Source organism: Coregonus lavaretus (assembly GCF_964263955.1).
Source record: "Coregonus lavaretus genome assembly, chromosome: 18".
In the NCBI taxonomy this organism is placed as follows: domain Eukaryota; kingdom Metazoa; phylum Chordata; class Actinopteri; order Salmoniformes; family Salmonidae; genus Coregonus; species Coregonus lavaretus.
In genome coordinates this window covers 50,201,861-50,219,301 of record NC_140005.1, presented here as the reverse complement: position 1 = coordinate 50,219,301, position 17,441 = coordinate 50,201,861, and the positions used below count along the sequence as shown (strand labels likewise).

Genomic DNA, 17,441 nt, shown 5'->3' with positions numbered 1-17,441 from the left:
TTCAAGGACATAATATACACTAATTAAGTCTTTATTTAATGTAGTGAGGACCGTAACATTAGTACTCTCTAAATATTCTACTTTAAGAAAATGGTTTTATATTTTTAATGAGGCGTTAAAGGTGTCTGTAATATAATATACTAAGGCAAGACATTAGTAAATGCATTTCTATATCTTCCAAAACCTTTTAAACAATGGTGGTGGAGTACAAAGATGGTGGCGCAGTGGCTTCAAAACAGCGCCCCATCGGTGGCTTGTCTAGTGTTTATATACATTATTGCTTATAACAGGTTTTAATAGGATTCCTAGGACCTTTTCTGAGACACTTTGTGGATATGTTTTTCGCAGCGACAGTGGTAAAAAGAGATGACTCAGAGAAAAGAGGGAACTCACTAGGTAATGTTGTGACAGTCTCCAGGGTTTCGTCTCCCCCGATGCTAACACAAAAGAACAAGTAATTATGTGAAAGGTGTATTCAGCACCTTTTGTGATTTACAAGTTAAATGAGTGAGTGTATTAATATCTCACCTCCATGATACCCCTCTGTTCTCAGTGCTCAGTTGCAGGATATTTTTTGCCTTTGCTCCAAACCCAGCCTGACAAAGAGAAAACTGTCAGGCAACACAGACTTTTTTATTGTCAATAAGAAAATAATATGTTTCTAAACACTTTTACATTGATGTGGCTTCTACCATGATTACGGATAATCCTGAATGAATCGTGAATAATGATGAGTGAGAAAGTTAGATGCACAAATATCAAACCCCCCCAAAAATGCTTGACCATTTCTTGAAGGTATGATGAGTCACAAGCTTGATGTGGTCATTGTGTGCTATGAATATGGGACCAAATATACTTCACTTTTTACTACTTTAATACACATAAGTGAATTTGTCCCAATACTTTTGGTGCCCTAAAATGTGAGGACTATGTACGAAACGGTTCACCCAGTATGAGTCTACACTTTTACCTCATAGTCATTGTTTGATGTCAAATCCAAACTTTTGGAGTATAGTGCCAAAAGAAGAACAAATGCTTCACTGTCCGAATAATTATGGAGGGCACTGCATAGTAAATGAAGTGCCCTTTAATATATATACTTATTTCCCTCATTAAAATGCAAATCAATTTATAACATTTTTGACATGCGTTTTTCTGGATAATTTTGTTGTTATTCTGTCTCTCACTGTTCAAATAAACCTACCATTAAAATTATAGACTGATCATGTCTTTGTCAGTGGGCAAACGTACAAAATCAGCAGGGGATCAAATACTTTTTTCCCTCACTGTATGTAGAATAATTTGCCTTCCAAAGAATCCTTGAAGAACACTGACTTACAAAAAAGGGATCTTTGGAAGGATTCTAGGTAGAACCCTTTGCCTTACAAAAAACCCTCCATGAACCCTGTTTTACAAAAAGGTTATTCGGATTAAAAGGGTTGTTTTCTCCACACAACTTTTTATTTTTTTAAATTATTATTTGATAATACAATTTTAGCCCATTTTCTCCCAATTTTAGTGGTATCCAATTTGTAGTTACGACCTTGACTCATTGCGGTAACTCCCCAACGGGCTCAGGAGAGACAAAGATCGGGACATGCGTCCTCCGAAACCGCACTGCTTCTTAACGCACTGCTCGCTTAACCAGGAAGTCAGCCAAACCAATGTGTCGGAGGAAACACTGTTTGAATGTCTACCTCAGTCAGTTTACAGGCGCCCTGCCCGCCACAAGGAGTCGCTAGAGCGCGATTAGCCAAAGAATGCCCTGCCGGCCATACCCTCCCCTAACCCAGGCGGTGCTCGTACAATTGTGCACCGCCCTTTGGAACTCCCGGTCACGGCCGGCTGTGCCACAACCTTAGCCTGCTGCGCCACTTGGGAGGAGTGTATACATGCAGCATTCGAAATATTGCATAGCGTGTGATAATAGCAGTCCATTTGACTCTCGCCACACCTCCCCCGTTTGCATTATTTAGCTTCTAATAATGTCAGACTGTAAAATCTTCATTTTTAGGAAAAGTGATATGGGAGCTACCTGGTTGTTATGTCAACAGAGTAAGATATTTTTCTTCAGCATCAATGGTCCAAATGTCTGGCGGGGCGCGGTGTTAACAAATAAATCACAGGTGGCCATAATTAATAGTTCAGACACATAGACCCCCCCTAAACACACACAAACACACACTCACAGTTATAGAGTCTCCCAGTGCAGCCACCACTTTGATGTCTCCTGGTCGCAACCTGTGAACTGAGGGGAAGACAACATGATTAAAAGGAAGGCAGTGGTTTAGTGTCATGTTCGCCTTGCCCGCCAGGACACCTTTTCGCCATATAACGTTCTGTGACGTGCTACACAAACTCTTACACAAAATGCTCTGTCACATTGTAATGTCTTAAAGTTGGAATCAGTCTACTGGTTGCCTACATAATTACAGTGCCTTGCAAAAGTATTCACCCCCGTTGGCGTTTTCCACATTTTGATACGTTGCAGCCTTATTCTAACATGGATTAAATTGTCATCTTTCCCTCGATCCTGACAAGTCTCCCAGTCCCTGCTGCTGAAAAACAACCCCACTGCATGATGCTGCCATCACCATGCTTCACCGTAGGGATGGTGCCAGGTTTCCTCCAGACGTGACGCTTGGCATTCAGGCCAAAGAGTTCAATCTTGGTTTCATCAGACTAGAGAATCTTGTTTCTCATGGTCTGAGATTCCTTTAGGTGCCTTTTGGTAAACTCCAAGTGGGCTGTCATGTGCCTTTTACTGAGGAGTGGCTTCTGTCTGGCCACTCTTCCATAAAGGCCTGATTGGTGGAGTGCTGCAGAGATTGTTGTCCTTCTGGAAGGTTCTCCCATCTCCACAGAGGAACTCTGGAGCTCTGTCTGAGTGACCATCGGGTTCTCGGTCACCTCCCTGACGAAAGCCCTTCTCCCCCAATTGCTCAGTTTGCCCAGGCGGCCAGCTCTATGAAGAGTCTTGGTGTTTCCAAACTTCTTCCATTTAAGAATGATAGAAGCCACTGTGTTCTTGGGGACCTTCAATGCTGCAGAAATGTTTTAGTACCCTTCCCCAGATCTGTGCCTCGACAAAATCCTGTCTCAGAGCTTTACAGACAATTCCTTCGACCTCATGGCTTGGTTTTTGCTCTGACATGCACTGTCAAATCAAATCAAATCAAATCAAATTTTATTGGTCACATGCGCCGAATACAACAGGTGCAGACATTGCAGTGAAATGCTTACTTACAGCCCTTAACCAACAGTGCATTTATTTTAAACAAAAAAAGTAAGAATAAAACAACAACAACAAAAAAGTGTTGAGAAAAAAAGAGCAGAAGTAAAATAAAGTGACAGTAGGGAGGCTATATATACAGTAAAATAAAGTGACAGTAGGGAGGCTATATATACAGGGGGGTACCGTTGCAGAGTCAATGTGCGGGGGCACCGGCTAGTTGAGGTAGTTGAGGTAATATGTACATGTGGGTAGAGTTAAAGTGACTATGCATAAATACTTAACAGAGTAGCAGCAGCGTAAAAAGGATGGGGTGGGGGGGCAGTGCAAATAGTCCGGGTAGCCATGATTAGCTGTTCAGGAGTCTTATGGCTTGGGGTTAGAAGCTGTTGAGAAGTCCTTTGGACCTAGACTTGGCACTCCGGCACCGCCCGCCGTGCGGTAGCAGAGAGAACAGTCCATGACTAGGGTGGCTGGAGTCCTCGACAACTCTGAGGGCCCTCCTCTGACACCGCCTGGTATAGAGGTCCTGGATGGCAGGGAGCTTTGCCCCAGTGATGTACTGGGCCGTACGCACTACCCTCTGTAGTGCCTTGCGGTCAGAGGCCAAGCAGTTGCCATACCAGGCGGTGATGCAACCAGTCAGGATGCTCTCGATGCCCCAGTGATGTACTGGGCCGTACGCACTACCCTCTGTAGTGCCTTGCGGTCAGAGGCCAAGCAGTTGCCATACCAGGCGGTGATGCAACCAGTCAGGATGCTCTCGATGGTGCAGCTGTAGAATTTTTTGAGGATCTGAGGACCCATGCCAAATCTTTTTAGTCTCCTGAGGGGGAATAGGCTTTGTCGTGCCCTCTTCACGACTGTCTTGGTGTGTTTGGACCATGATAGTTTGTTGGTGATGTGGACACCAAGGAACTTGAAGCTCTCAACCTGTTCCACTACAGCCCCGTCGATGAGAATGGGGGCGTGCTCAGTCCTCTTTTTTTTCCTGTAGTCCACAATCATCTCCTTTGTCTTGGTCACGTTGAGGGAGAGGTTGTTGTCCTGGCACCACACGGCCAGATCTCTGACCTCCTCCCTATAGGCTGTCTCATCGTTGTCGGTGATCAGGCCTACCACTGTTGTGTCGTCGGCAAACTTAATGATGGTGTTGGAGTCGTGCCTGGCCATGCAGTCATGGGTGAACAGAGAGTACAGGAGGGGACTGAGCACGCACCCCTGAGGGGCCCCCGTGTTGAGGATCAGTGTGGCAGATGTGTTGTTACCTACCCTTACCACCTGGGGGCGGCCCGTCAGGAAGTCCAGGATCCAGTTGCAGAGGGAGGTGTTTAGTCCCAGGATCCTTAGCTTAGTGATGAGCTTAGAGGGCACTATGGTGTTGAATGCTGAGCTGTAGTCAATGAATAGCATTCTCACGTAGGTGTTCCTCTTGTCCAGGTGGGAAAGGGCAGTGTGGAGTGCGATAGAGATTGCATCATCTGTGGATCTGTTGGGGCGGTATGCAAATTGGAGTGGGTCTAGGGTTTCTGGGATTATGCTGTTGATGTGAGCCATGACCAGTCTTTCAAAGCACTTCATGGCTACAGACGTCAGTGCTACGGGTCGGTAGTCATTTAGGCAGGTTATCTTAGAGTTCTTGGGCACGGGGACTATGGTGGTCTGCTTGAAACATGTTGGTATTACAGACTCAGTCAGGGACATGTTGAAAATGTCAGTGAAGACACTTGCCAGTTGGTCAGCACATGCTCGGAGTACACGTCCTGGTAATCCGTCTGGCCCTGCGGCCTTGTGAATGTTGACCTGCTTAAAAGTCTTACTCACATCGGCTACGGAGAGCGTGATCACATAGTCGTCCGGAACAGCTGGTGCTCTCATGCATGCTTCAGTGTTGCTTGCCTCGAAGCGAGCATAGAAGTGGTTTAGCTCGTCTGGTAGGCTTGTGTCACTGGGCAGCTCGCGGCTGTGCTTCCCTTTGTAGTCTGTAATAGTTTTCAAGCCCTGCCACATCCGACGAGCGTCAGAGCCAGTGTAGTATGATTCAATCTTAGACCTGTATTGACTCTTTGCCTGTTTGATGGTTCGTCGGAGGTCATAGCGGGATTTCTTATAAGCGTCCGGGTTAGAGTCCCGTTCCTTGAAAGCGGCAGCTCTACCCTTTAGCTCAGTGCGGATGTTTCCTGTAATCCATGGCTTCTGGTTGGGGTATGTACGTACGGTCACTGTGGGGACGACATCATCGATGCAACTGTGGGACCTTATATAGACAGGTGTGTGCCTTTCCAAATCGAGTGGCGCAGTGGTCTAAGGCACTGCATCGCAGAGCTAGCTGTGCCACTAGAGATCCTGGTTCGAATCCAGGCTCTGTCATAGCTGGCCGCGACCGGGAGACCCATGGGGCGGCGCACAATTGGCCCAGCGTCGTCCAGTGTAGGGGAGGGAATGGCCGGCAGGGATGTAGCTCAGTTGGCAGAGCATGGCGTTTGCAACGCCAGGGTTGTGGGTTCGATTCCCAAGGGGGGCCAGTATGAAAAAAAATATATATATAATGTATGCACTAACTGTAAGTCGCTCTGGATAAGAGCATCTGCTAAATTACTAAAATGTAATGTCCAATCCATACAATTTACCACAGGTGGAAACAAGGATCTTTACTGGTGGTGCCGAAGCCAGGATACAAAACAACAGACTTAACATGATAAAATAATGGTGGAGCGAATACATCTCCAAAAAACAGGATGACAGCCAAAATACAAATGAGTAACTGACTGAAATAATAAAGAAACAGGGAGAACACTTCGAGTACCTGTACATACTTCTCCGATCAGACACGGATTAGTACTGCTGAGCGTAGAGAAAATAGCTGAGAAACCTGAGCAAGGGAACACAGGGAAGTGAGGGCATAAATACACAGGTGAACAGGTAGACACAGGTGACACCAACAGGATGATGATTAGTCCAGACTGTGAGTAAGGAGGTGCCTAAGGTTGTTGGAGGTTGACACCTAGTGGGTCGCTCCGGAACTGCGAGCCGCCTCCCGGCCGCGTAGCTCCCGGGTGAATTGGTAGGAGTCAGAGCACGTCGGAGTTTGGCTCTCCCATTCCGCGGTATCCCAGGAAAGGGCCCGACCCATCAACAGAGTGATGATGTAGGCCACCCTGCCCTGCTCCGTCGGGAAGGAGGAGGGTTGTAGGATGAATAACAGGGAACACTGGGTGAGGAATTCCCTGCAGCCTTCTGGATATCCGTCATACCTCTCCGGAGGTGGTAGGTGGGGTTCCCGCGATGTCGCAGGCGAGACTGGAGACGCCGCTGCCGCGTTTTCCGCTCCGCCGGCTACCGGGGCTGGTCGGTTGTCCACCCGCCTCTAAGCGGCGATCGTCAGCTGGCAGAGATTCTCGGTGATCTGCTGCAGGCTGCGGTTGTGTTGGTTCAGCATAGCTCCCTGCGTTGCCAATGCGCTCCGATTCTGTGCTGCCTCCGTTGGGTCCATATTGGCTCAGTTTTCTCTAAGGGTTGGTGTGATGTGTGACCCAGGTGCAGTGCAGGATAGAAGGTAGGCAGTAGGCAGAGATGGTGAAACAAGGATCTTTACTGGTTGTCCAAAAGCCAGGATACAAAACAACGGACAACACAATAAAAGAAAGGTGGAGCAAATAAGTCTCCAAAAACAGGCTGACAGCCAAAATACCAAATAGTAACTATGACTGAAATAATAAAGAAACAGGAAGAACACCTCTCGAGTACCTGTACATACTTCTCCGATCAGACACTGATTAGTACAGCTGAGCATTGAGTAACTAGCAGAGAAAACTGAGCAAGGGAACACAGGGAAGTGAGGGCATAAATACACAGGTCAACAGGTAGACACAGGTGACACCAATAGGATAATGATTAGTCCAGACTGTGAGTAAGGAGGTGACTAAGGTTGTCGGAGGATGACACCTAGTGGGTCGCTCCGGAACTGCGACCCCCTCCTGTAACAGGGTCTGAATACTTTCCGAATGCACTGTATGCACAAACTCTTCCGAACTGTTTTGGCTGGAAGCATGTGGACGCCTTAAGCAACTCCATAAAAATAATAACCAAGACACACTTCAGAACCTTCACACAATCAAACTCCACACTACACAACCTACAGTACACACAGTTACACTCATACCAACATTATATATTTCAACATCAGTATGTCACATTTTAACTTAACTAAGGTAATCTTCTATGATTAATGTTTGTTTTATTACCAGTGCAAATTTTACGAAAGGGTGAGTAACTCCCTAGAGGGGATGGAACCCCTCTGTAAACATGAGATGGTTTCGGTCTGTTCTCCCCTCTTCATCTCACCTGAAGTAGGCACAGTGTCGGAGGGGACCGTGTTTGCACAGGAGAAGTCACTGCCCCAGTTCTAAAAAGTGAGAAAAGGACACATTTTAGAGGTGTCCACTTCCTGTGACCTTGGTCATCAACCAATTGCACCAATCTCAAACCATTGCAATTAAATAATAAAAAAGTATATTGTCAGACAATACATGTATTTTCATGGTCTAAGAGATTGAAACGCTGGAATGTTGCATGTAAAGAAAATCATGCATCGGGGATTCTTGAAAGTTGTGACAATCCTTGTCAGGCAGGGAAACAAAAAATAATAATTTAAATGTTTTTATTTTCTTGCATTATTTGAGCAAAAAATTTACATTTATCTTGTTTGAATGACTTAATTGTTATTTTGTCTAATTAGGCCTAATTTGTTATGCAGCTTATCAGACCGCATAATGGTTGCTGCAGCCATTAATTTACTGATTCCATCCATTGATATGATTATTCATTGACTGTTCTTTGATAGCCTAAAGCAGGGCTGCTTTTAAATCCCAAAGCATGTAAGTGGGGCGAGTGTGGAGCGAGGAGCAGAGCGTAATTCAAGCATTTATAAAAATGGTGTCGGCCTTCTCTCCCGCTCCAATTTCACTCTGGTCCTGCTCAACCACAAGCTCTGGGCATGCTCTGCCTAGCATTTTTCATTTCCTTTATCACTATTCTTTTAATTAGGCCTTTTCAGTTGTAATTATTTAGTCTACTCCACCCACAGTAGGCCATCTAGTTTATATTCTACTTTCTAACATTAGGATATTTAGTTTCTATTTTGATGGACTTCAAATGTATTAACCTATGTTTTTCTTGGACTAGAAACAACATAATATAACTAAATGTAATTTATTTAGAGGACAAATGAAGAAAAAAATGATTCCCTCGTTATGTCGAGATAACAAAAGTTGTTTTGTCGAGATCACGAGAAACTCTATGATTGACAGTGTGGCTGAGGCGGCAGAGCCCACTATGGATCAGCACATATGGTTTTATTGATTGCTACACTAAGGGATGGTACATTTCATGCTAACATCATGCTTTCATTTGTGTTTGGAACTCATTATCAGTTTATAAGTTAGAATGTTAGCAAGCTAAATGTCCCTTACCTTGAGCTAAGAGCTCTTGGAGCATCTAAGCCCTCGTGGGGCATTTAAGCCCTGAACGATGCCTGACAGGCAACCTGTCTCCCAGGCTGTGTGCCACCTCCAAGATCACAGCCAATTGCATGCAAGAAACAACGCAGCTAACTTGGCTAGTCTTGTGAGCGAGCTAGTTAGCTAGATAGTCTTGTTAGCTAGCTAGCTTGTTATCTATGCTGGTTGTTAGCTTGCATAACTGATATGTGTATAATTGTAAGGGACAATTATACACATGTTTTATGGATAACATTTACATTTACAGAGTTGGTGAGCTCCATTCCTGACAGGCTCATCAGATTCAATTTCAGTCTCCGAGCTTGATCAGATTCAATAGCAGCCTCAGAGGCTGATAAGTCAGGATTCTGCCACATAGGCTGTTTTAAAGTAAAGCTCCTTGCAGGCTAATTAGCAATCAGTGCATTATGGGTGTGTTCTATTCCTGGCAGGATGATCAGATTCAATAGCAACCTCAGAGGCTGATAAATCAGGATGCTGACTTGTAGGCTGTCTGCAAGGAGCCTTATATTTACATTTGAGTCATTTAGCAGACGCTCTTATCCAGAGCGACTTACAGTTAGTGAGTGCATACATTATTTTATTTTTCATACTGGCCCCCCGTGGAAATTGAACCCACAACCCTGGCATTGCAAACGCCATGCTCTACCAACTGAGCTACATCCCTGCCGGCCATTCCCTCCCCTACCCTGGACGACGCAGGGCCAATTATGCGCCGCCCCATGGGTCTCCCGGTTGCGGCCGGCTACGATAGAGCCTGGATTCGAACCAGGATCTCTAGTGGCACAGCTAGCACTGCGATGGCCTACAAGGCAGCATCCTGATTTATCAGCCTCTGAGGCTGCTATTGAATCTGATCAGCCTGCAAGGAATAGAGCTCACCCACTGTAAATGTGGGTCCCTTATAATTATGATAACAACCAGCTAACAACCAGCATGTACAGTATAACAAGCTACCTTCTTAGCTAGCTAGCTAACAAGACTACCTAGGTAAATAGCTAGCTCACAAGACTAGCCAAGTTAGCTGTGTTGTTCATTGCATGCAATTGGCTGTCGTCTTGGGAGACAGAGCTGCCTGTCAGGCATCGTGCTTAAATGCCCTGCATTGTGATCAACGCAGTCACATGGCTCTTTCATGAATATCTTGCATCTGAACAAATGAATGGATGATGTGTGGTACTTTTGATTAGCTCATGATCTGGACAAAACAACTTTTGCTATGTAAGAACCATGAGATAAATCAGTTGTGATCTCAACATAATGGGGGAACTATTTTTTTATTCATGTGTCCTCTCTGGACTTCTGTACAACTATCAGAAACAAATCGTCAAATAATAAAGGCCAGTATCAGCTTCTTTTCATAAATAAAAAGGAATAAATAATCTCAAACTGCAGCAGTCAAATGATTTGGTACAGAAGCACTGAGCGTGGGAAATGCGCACTACAAATTAAATATTATTATTATTATAATAAAGACAGAAAAATGCACATGTAAAAGCTTAATTACATAAAGGAATATTGGTGGGAATATAGCCATAATATAAACAACAGAAAGGAGAATGGAATATACAGTTGAAGTCGGAAGTTTACATACACTTATGTTGGAATCATTAAAACTCGTTTTTCAACCACTCCACAAATTTCTTGTTAACAAACTATAGTTTTGGCAAGTCGGTTAGGACATATACTTTGTGCATGACACAAGTAATTTTTCTAACAATTGTTTACAGACAGATTATTTCACTTATAATTCACTGTATCACAATTCCAGTGGGTCAGAAGTTTACATACACTAAGTTGACTGTGCCTTTAAACAGCTTGGAAAAGTCCAGAAAACGATGTCATGGCTTTAGAAGCTTCTGATAGGCTAATTGACATCATTTGAGTCAATTGGAGGTGTACCTTTGGATGTATTTCAAGAACTACCTTCAAACTCAGAGCCTCTTTGCTTGACATCATGGGAAAATCAAAAGAAATCAGCGAAGACCTCAGAAAACAAATTGTAGACCTCCACAAGTCTGGTTCATCCTTGGGAGCAATTTCCAAACGGCTGAAGGTACCACGTTCATCTGCACAAACAATAGTACGCAAGTATAAACACCATGCGACCACGCAGGCGTCATACCTCTCAGTAACGAGACGCTTTCTGTCTCCTAGAGATGAACGTACTTTGGTGCAAAAAGTGCAAATCAATCCCAGAACAACAGCAGAGGACCTTGTGAAGATGCTGGAGGAAACAGGTACAAAAGTATCTATATCCACAGTAAAACGAGTCCTATATCGACAAAACCTGAAAGACCGCTCAGCAAGGAAGAAGCCACTGCTCCAAAACCGCCATACAAAAGCCAGACTACGGTTTGCAACTGCACATGGGGACAAAGATCATACTTTTTGGAGAAATGTCCTCTGGTCTGATGAAACAAAAATAGAACTGTTTGGCCATAATGACCATTGTTATGTTTGGAGGATAAAGGGGGAGCTTGCAAGCTGAAGAACACCATCCCAACCTTGAAGCACGGGGGTGGCAGCATCACGCTGTGGGGGTGCTTTGCTGCAGGAGGGACTGGTGCACTTCACAAATAGATGGCATCATGAGGAAGGAAAATTATGTGGATATATTGAAGCAACATCTCAAGACATCAGTCAGGAAGTTAAAGCTTGGTCGCAAATGGGTCTTCCAAATTGACAATGACCCCAAGCATACTTCCAAAGTTGTGGCAAAATGGCTTAAGGACAACAAAGTCAAGCTATTGGAGTGGCCATCACAAAGCCCTGACTTCAATCCTATAGAAAATGTGTGGGCAGAACTGAAAAAGCGTGTGCGAGCATGGAGACCTATAAACCTGACTCAGTTACACCAGCTCTGTCAGGAGGAATGGGTCAGAATTCACCCAACTTATTGTGGGAAGCTTGTGGAAGACTACCCGACACATTTGACCCAAGTTAAACAATTTAAAGGCAATGCTACCAAATACTAATTGAGTGTATGTAAACTTCTGACCAACTGGGAAAGTGATTAAATAAATAAAAGCTGAAATAAATCATTCTCTCTACTATTATTCTGACATTTCATATTCTTAAAATAAAGTGGTGATCCTAACTGACCTAAGACAGGGAATTTTTACTAGGATTAAATATCAGGAAATGTGAAAAACTGAGTTTAAATGTATTTGGCTAAGGTGTATGTAAACTTCCGACTTCAACTGTATTTGAAAAGCTTAAAATTAAAAAAATACATTGAGATGAAGCCGCCCCATGTGTGGATGCTATTTCTCAAATGCTGATATTTCTTAGTGTCTATTGTGCTATTTGTAAAAACTATTTTGATTGGAGAAAGATAACAAGTAGCTGGCCTGTAAGGTGCAATAAACTTTAGTGAACTATTTACAGAAAATGTAAACAAAAGAATACATATACTGTATAGCTCAGGAGCAAAATGGCCTGAATATCAGGACGCACAACTGCAACGCATTTCAACTAATAATTCATATGCACATTGCATCTGAAACTGTTCTTTAGAGATTGCAACCCCTCTGTCCCCACGAAAAGTGTGTTTAGGGCTCCATCTACATCAGTGGTCACCAACCTTTTCTGAGTCAAGATCACTTTCGCAGTCAAAAAGCAAGCCGAGATCTATCACTCAGCTACCACTCAGCCACAGATCTCCCGGTCCGCCAGATAGGCGGAGTTGGTCTTTTCAGAGAAATTAAAAGGTTAAAAATGGGAACACTTTGCCTACTCGGTGCGCAGGTCATCTGAATCAAGTGCACCTACCGCCAACTGCGCAACACGAAAATAATAATTCAAAAGGAGCGCAAGCCTTTATCATGGCTTTTCTACATGTTTTTTCATCGACTAGGAATGCCTTGAAGATCGACCAGTTGATAGTGATCGACCGGTTGGTGAGCACTGATCTACGTTCGGTCCACCTGGGCCTATTGACCCAGCTGTGGAAATGTACTACAGACTGGTGCGTAAAGACATATCGAAGCTAGAGGCCTCTATCCCCTATGTCAGGAATAACTTTACCTGCTCTGAGAAACAAACTATTAAATCTCCAGAATATAGTCATCCACCCAGCGGACAAGAGAGCAGTGGCATGTATTTTTGGGCTTCCCCCAAAAATGTAGCCAAAAAATGAACATAAAATAATGTATCTTTCATCTCTCTGTGTTTCATAAATTTCCTTTAATTTGCAAGAGGCTGAATGTATCTCACATGAGAAAGCATCCAAGTAAGCGAAACAGCGTCCCTCTGTCTCTCTACGTGTAGGCCTTCTATCTGATACTGTCTGGTCCAAACTAGTATGACATTGTTGCCACCCGTAGCATTGAATGCAAGGGAAGCCAGCGAGCATTTGGCCTCCCTTGACAAAAAAAGTATAAAATAGCCAATCAGCGTTGAGCTAAACTGAGCGAGCTCAACTTGAATGTGTACAGTAGCAAGCTGTAGAAGGCTAATGTTAACTAGCTAACATTGCCCATGAATGGAAGTTAGGCTAGCGAGCAAGCATTTTAGCCAGGTAGCCTATGACAACAAAAAATAAAAGCGTGTAATGTATGTCAGAGTGATAGACCGTTTCGTCAACATGAAACGATGGTATTGGCATTTCTCTAAAAGTAGGGTGAGTCAACATGTTTTTCTACTTGCACGAATGCGCACGCACACGCACACTTGTGCAAACGAAATCAGAACCATGGACAGCCACATCATATTTAGCTTATGTTGATTGGACTAAATTGTTTTTGGTATCTTTTAGTTGTCACTGTATTAGAATAAGCAGAGGTGATTTGATGATGTTGAAATGTTGAAGTTGAAATGGTGCTGGAATAGTGGAGGCAGCTCCTGTTTTCTTTGTGACTTGCGGTTACTCTGTTGTTCTAAATCAATAGTTGTTTAGTGGTCCGAAAATGTTGGAAACATTAACTTACTCAACCATGCTGTAGGTCATGTAACTGTCCGTTACATGCAATATGCATCGTGGACTTTACCGGACAGAGGTTGCAATCCGGTTTTGTGATAAAACAAAGGTGTGGTTGAATTTTTTCTGCCGCTTTTCTTATTGTCTCTGCCTTTAGACCTATATATCACGGTCGCAAGGCATATGAATTAACAGCAAACAACACAATTATCACAACACATACGGTGTAGGTTGTAATTTGGGGGGGGGGGGGGGCTTGGCTTCCCCAGTGATTTTACCCACGAACCGCTACTGCAAGGGAGGTGCTGTTACTGTACAAGACTGCACTGTCTATAAGACCAAAGTAGCCTACTGAGGCAACTGAACGCTCAGACGTTCTATAAGAGACACAGCTTTGGCTGTAATCGAACAGACGGTCACCGAGGGCATGCGCAATGTTGATTTCATCAAATGAGAACACATATTTTTGGTGTTTAAAAACAGACCCAGGCAGGTAATCTACAGTCCCTAAAATACTGTTTATCATCTAAATCCCCGAAGGGACAGGACAAATCTTCTTTGCAATATCAGACCAGGTTTGGCAGAAGGCATGAAGATTTTTGCTTGGCTTCAAATGCCCTGAGGTCGAGTCATGCGTCCTCTGAAACATGACCTGCCAAGCCGCGCTTCTTAACACCCGCCCGCTTAACCCGGAAGCCAGCTGCACCAATGTGTCAGAGAAAACAACGTTCAACTGACGACCAAAGTCAACCTGCAGGCGCCCGGCCCGCCACAAGGAGTCGCTAGAGAGCGATGAGCCAAGTAAGCCCCCCGGCCAAACCCTCCCCTAACCCGGACGACGCTTGGCCAATTGTGCGCCGCCCTATGGGACTCCCGGTCACGGCCGGATGTGACACAGCCTGGGTTGGATCCCAGGCTGTAGTGACACCGCAACACTGCGATGCAGTAGCTTAGACCGCTGTGCCACTAGGGAGGCCCGAAAGGAAATCTTAATGCTACAGCATACAATGACATTCTAGACGATTCTTTGCTTCCAACTTTGTGGCCACAGTTTGGGGAAGGCCCTTTCCTGTTTCAGTATGACAATGCCTTGCACAAAGCGAGGTCCATACAGAAATGTTCCCACATCTAGTGGAAAGCCTTCCCAGAAGACTGGAGGCTGTTATAGCAGCAAAGGGGGAACCAACTCCATTTTAATGCCATAATTTTGGAATGAGATGTTTGACGAGCAGGTGTCCACATACTTTTGGTCATCTAGTGTACGTTTTAAAAAAACTCTGCATTGTTGGTTAAGGGCTTGTAAGTAAGCATTTCACGGTAAGGTCTACACCTGTTGTATTCGGTGCAAATACAATTTAATTTAATTTGAATAGGCTATGAACCTACAGCAGCCAAGATAATAATGCTTTGCTTGTTTTTGCAGTTCTCCAAATAGCACTTTAAAGTTCAATTGTATATAAATGCAGTAAATGAGCTTCAACTTTAAAAAAATTTCCTGGGGTGGGTACACTTCCCACTAATACTGTAAGATCGTATTAGCTATTCATATTGGCAATAGAATACGCTTTGAAATTACGCCTATCTGACCCAGATTGCGATTTATAAATTGTCTATTTTGGTTGGGATGCAGGGCTTTGTGTGTTCCAAACAAATCAACTACAAGTGTGCTTGCTTCAGTTCCTCAATGGCAAAGCTAGGAGAAAAAAACCCTGAATAGTTGAAGGCTCTTTCCTTGAGTCATAAAAGCGCATTGAAATTACTTATGAACTGTACACACTTTGAAGAGGTGTGTGGCCATTTGGAGAGACCAGTTAGACCTCTCACTTTTTTATCTTTTTGTTGTTGTATTGATGCAATTTTTGTCCTCAGGGCACCATTGTAAATGAGACACTAGTCTCAATTGGGTTCCCCTGAATAAATAAAAATGTATACAAATAAGTAAATAAACGTAAACCTTTGTCATTGTTTTGTCTTACGTTGCAGCTTCCCCAAATTTCCAAGAATATTCATATTGTGTTACAGATTTCGTTATCAACAAGTGTTGTGAAAACTACAGTAAATGTTAAAATGCACATAAAATCAAGTGCTTGTGTCCTCACCTTTGGTCTAATAATTTCCCCATAATCTCCAAACAGTTCCCTTTCAATTGCTAACATGGTTATGCATATGCTTCTCATATTTCTTCTGTAAGAAACATTTAAATGTAGCCCTATCCATATAGGCCAATTCCCTTGAGTGTAAAGTAAGAAATGCCAGAGATATTACAATTGTAACCTTCAAAAGCCATCGTTGGCGCTTCTAGTATTAAAGGTAGACTCAGTGTTATAATGCTGGCATGAGCAACACGGCAGATATTGAGATGAGCAAGACTTTGCTCACAGTCACACAGTCACACATAGTACCTGCGCATGTGCACGGGTGTGCATCACTCCACTCCCCTACATACAGTATGTATCAGTAAAGATTTCCAGACCCCTTGACTTTTTCCACATTTTGTTATGTTACAGCCTTATTCTAAAATGGATTAAATAAATACAAATCCTCATAAATCTACACACAATAACCCATAATGACAAAGCGAAAACAGATTTTTTGATTTCTTTGCAGATTTATTAAAAATTTAAACAGAAATACCTTATTTACATAAGTATTCAGACCCTTTACTATGAGACTCGAAATTGAGCTAAGGTGCATCCTGTTTCCATTGATCGTTCTTCAGATGTTTCTACAACTTGATTGTAGAACCTGTGGTAAATTCAATTGATTGGACATGGGGTCAAATAAATTGTCCATAGGGGGAAGGGTAACAACAAATGTCTGCAGCATTGAAGGTCCCCAAGAACACAGTGGCCTCCATCATTCTTAAATGGAAGAAGTTTGGAACCACCAAGACTCTTCCTAGAGCTGGCCGCCCGGCCAAACTGAGCAATCGGGGGAGATGGGCCTAGGTCAGGGAGGTAACCAAGAACCCGATGGTCACTCTGACAGAGCTCCAGAGTTCCTCTGTGGAGATGGGAGAACCTTCCAGAAGGACAACCATCTATGCAGCACTCCACCAATTAGGCCTTTATGGTAGAGTGGCCAGACTGAAGCCACTCCTCAGTAAAAGGCACATGACAGCCCGCTTGGAGTTTGCCAAAAGGCACATAAAGGACTCTCAGACCAGGAGAAACAAGATTCTCTGGTCTGATGAAACCAAGATTGAACTCTTTATTGCCAATCGTCACGTCTGGAGAAAACCTGGCACCATCCCTACGGTGAAGCATTGTGGTGGTAGCATCATGCTCTGGGGGTGTTTTTCAGCGGCAGGGACCTGGAGAATAGTCAGGATCGAGGGAAAGCTGAATGGAGCAAAGTACATAAAGATCCTTGATGAAAGCCTCCTCCATAGCGCTCAGGACCTCAGACTGGGTCGAAGGTTCACCATCCAACAGGACAACGACCCTAAGCACACAGCCTAGACAATGCAGGAGTGGCTTCGGACAAGTCTCTGAATGTCTTTGAGTGGCCCAGCCAGGGCCCGGACTTGAACCCGATCTAACATCTCTGGAGAGACCTGATAATAGCTGTGCAGTGAATCTCCCCTGACAGAACTTGAGAGGATCTGCAGAGAAGAATGATTGAAACTCCCTAAAAAGGTGTGCCAAGCTTGTAGCATCATACCCAAGAAGACTCGAGGCTGTAATCGCTGCCAAAGGTGTTTCAACAAAGTAAAGGGTCTGAATACTTATGTAAATCTGATATTTCTGTATTTTATTTTTAATAGATT

At 43.8% G+C, this 17,441-nt stretch overlaps 1 protein-coding gene across 1 annotated transcript in view; it reads right to left on the bottom strand.

Moving 5' to 3' along the window:
• LOC311145668 (phospholipase B1, membrane-associated-like) overlaps positions 1 to 17,441 on the bottom strand; it is a gene marked incomplete at both ends in the record, with an annotated part of 147,455 nt that overhangs the window by 60,965 nt on the left and 69,049 nt on the right. Inside the window, 4 exons of the mRNA XM_084181931.1 lie at positions 394 to 437; positions 529 to 596; positions 2,190 to 2,248; positions 7,577 to 7,637. Of these exons, the coding sequence (XP_084038057.1) occupies positions 394 to 437; positions 529 to 596; positions 2,190 to 2,248; positions 7,577 to 7,637 (232 nt within the window). The remainder of the gene's footprint in view (positions 1 to 393; positions 438 to 528; positions 597 to 2,189; positions 2,249 to 7,576; positions 7,638 to 17,441) is intronic.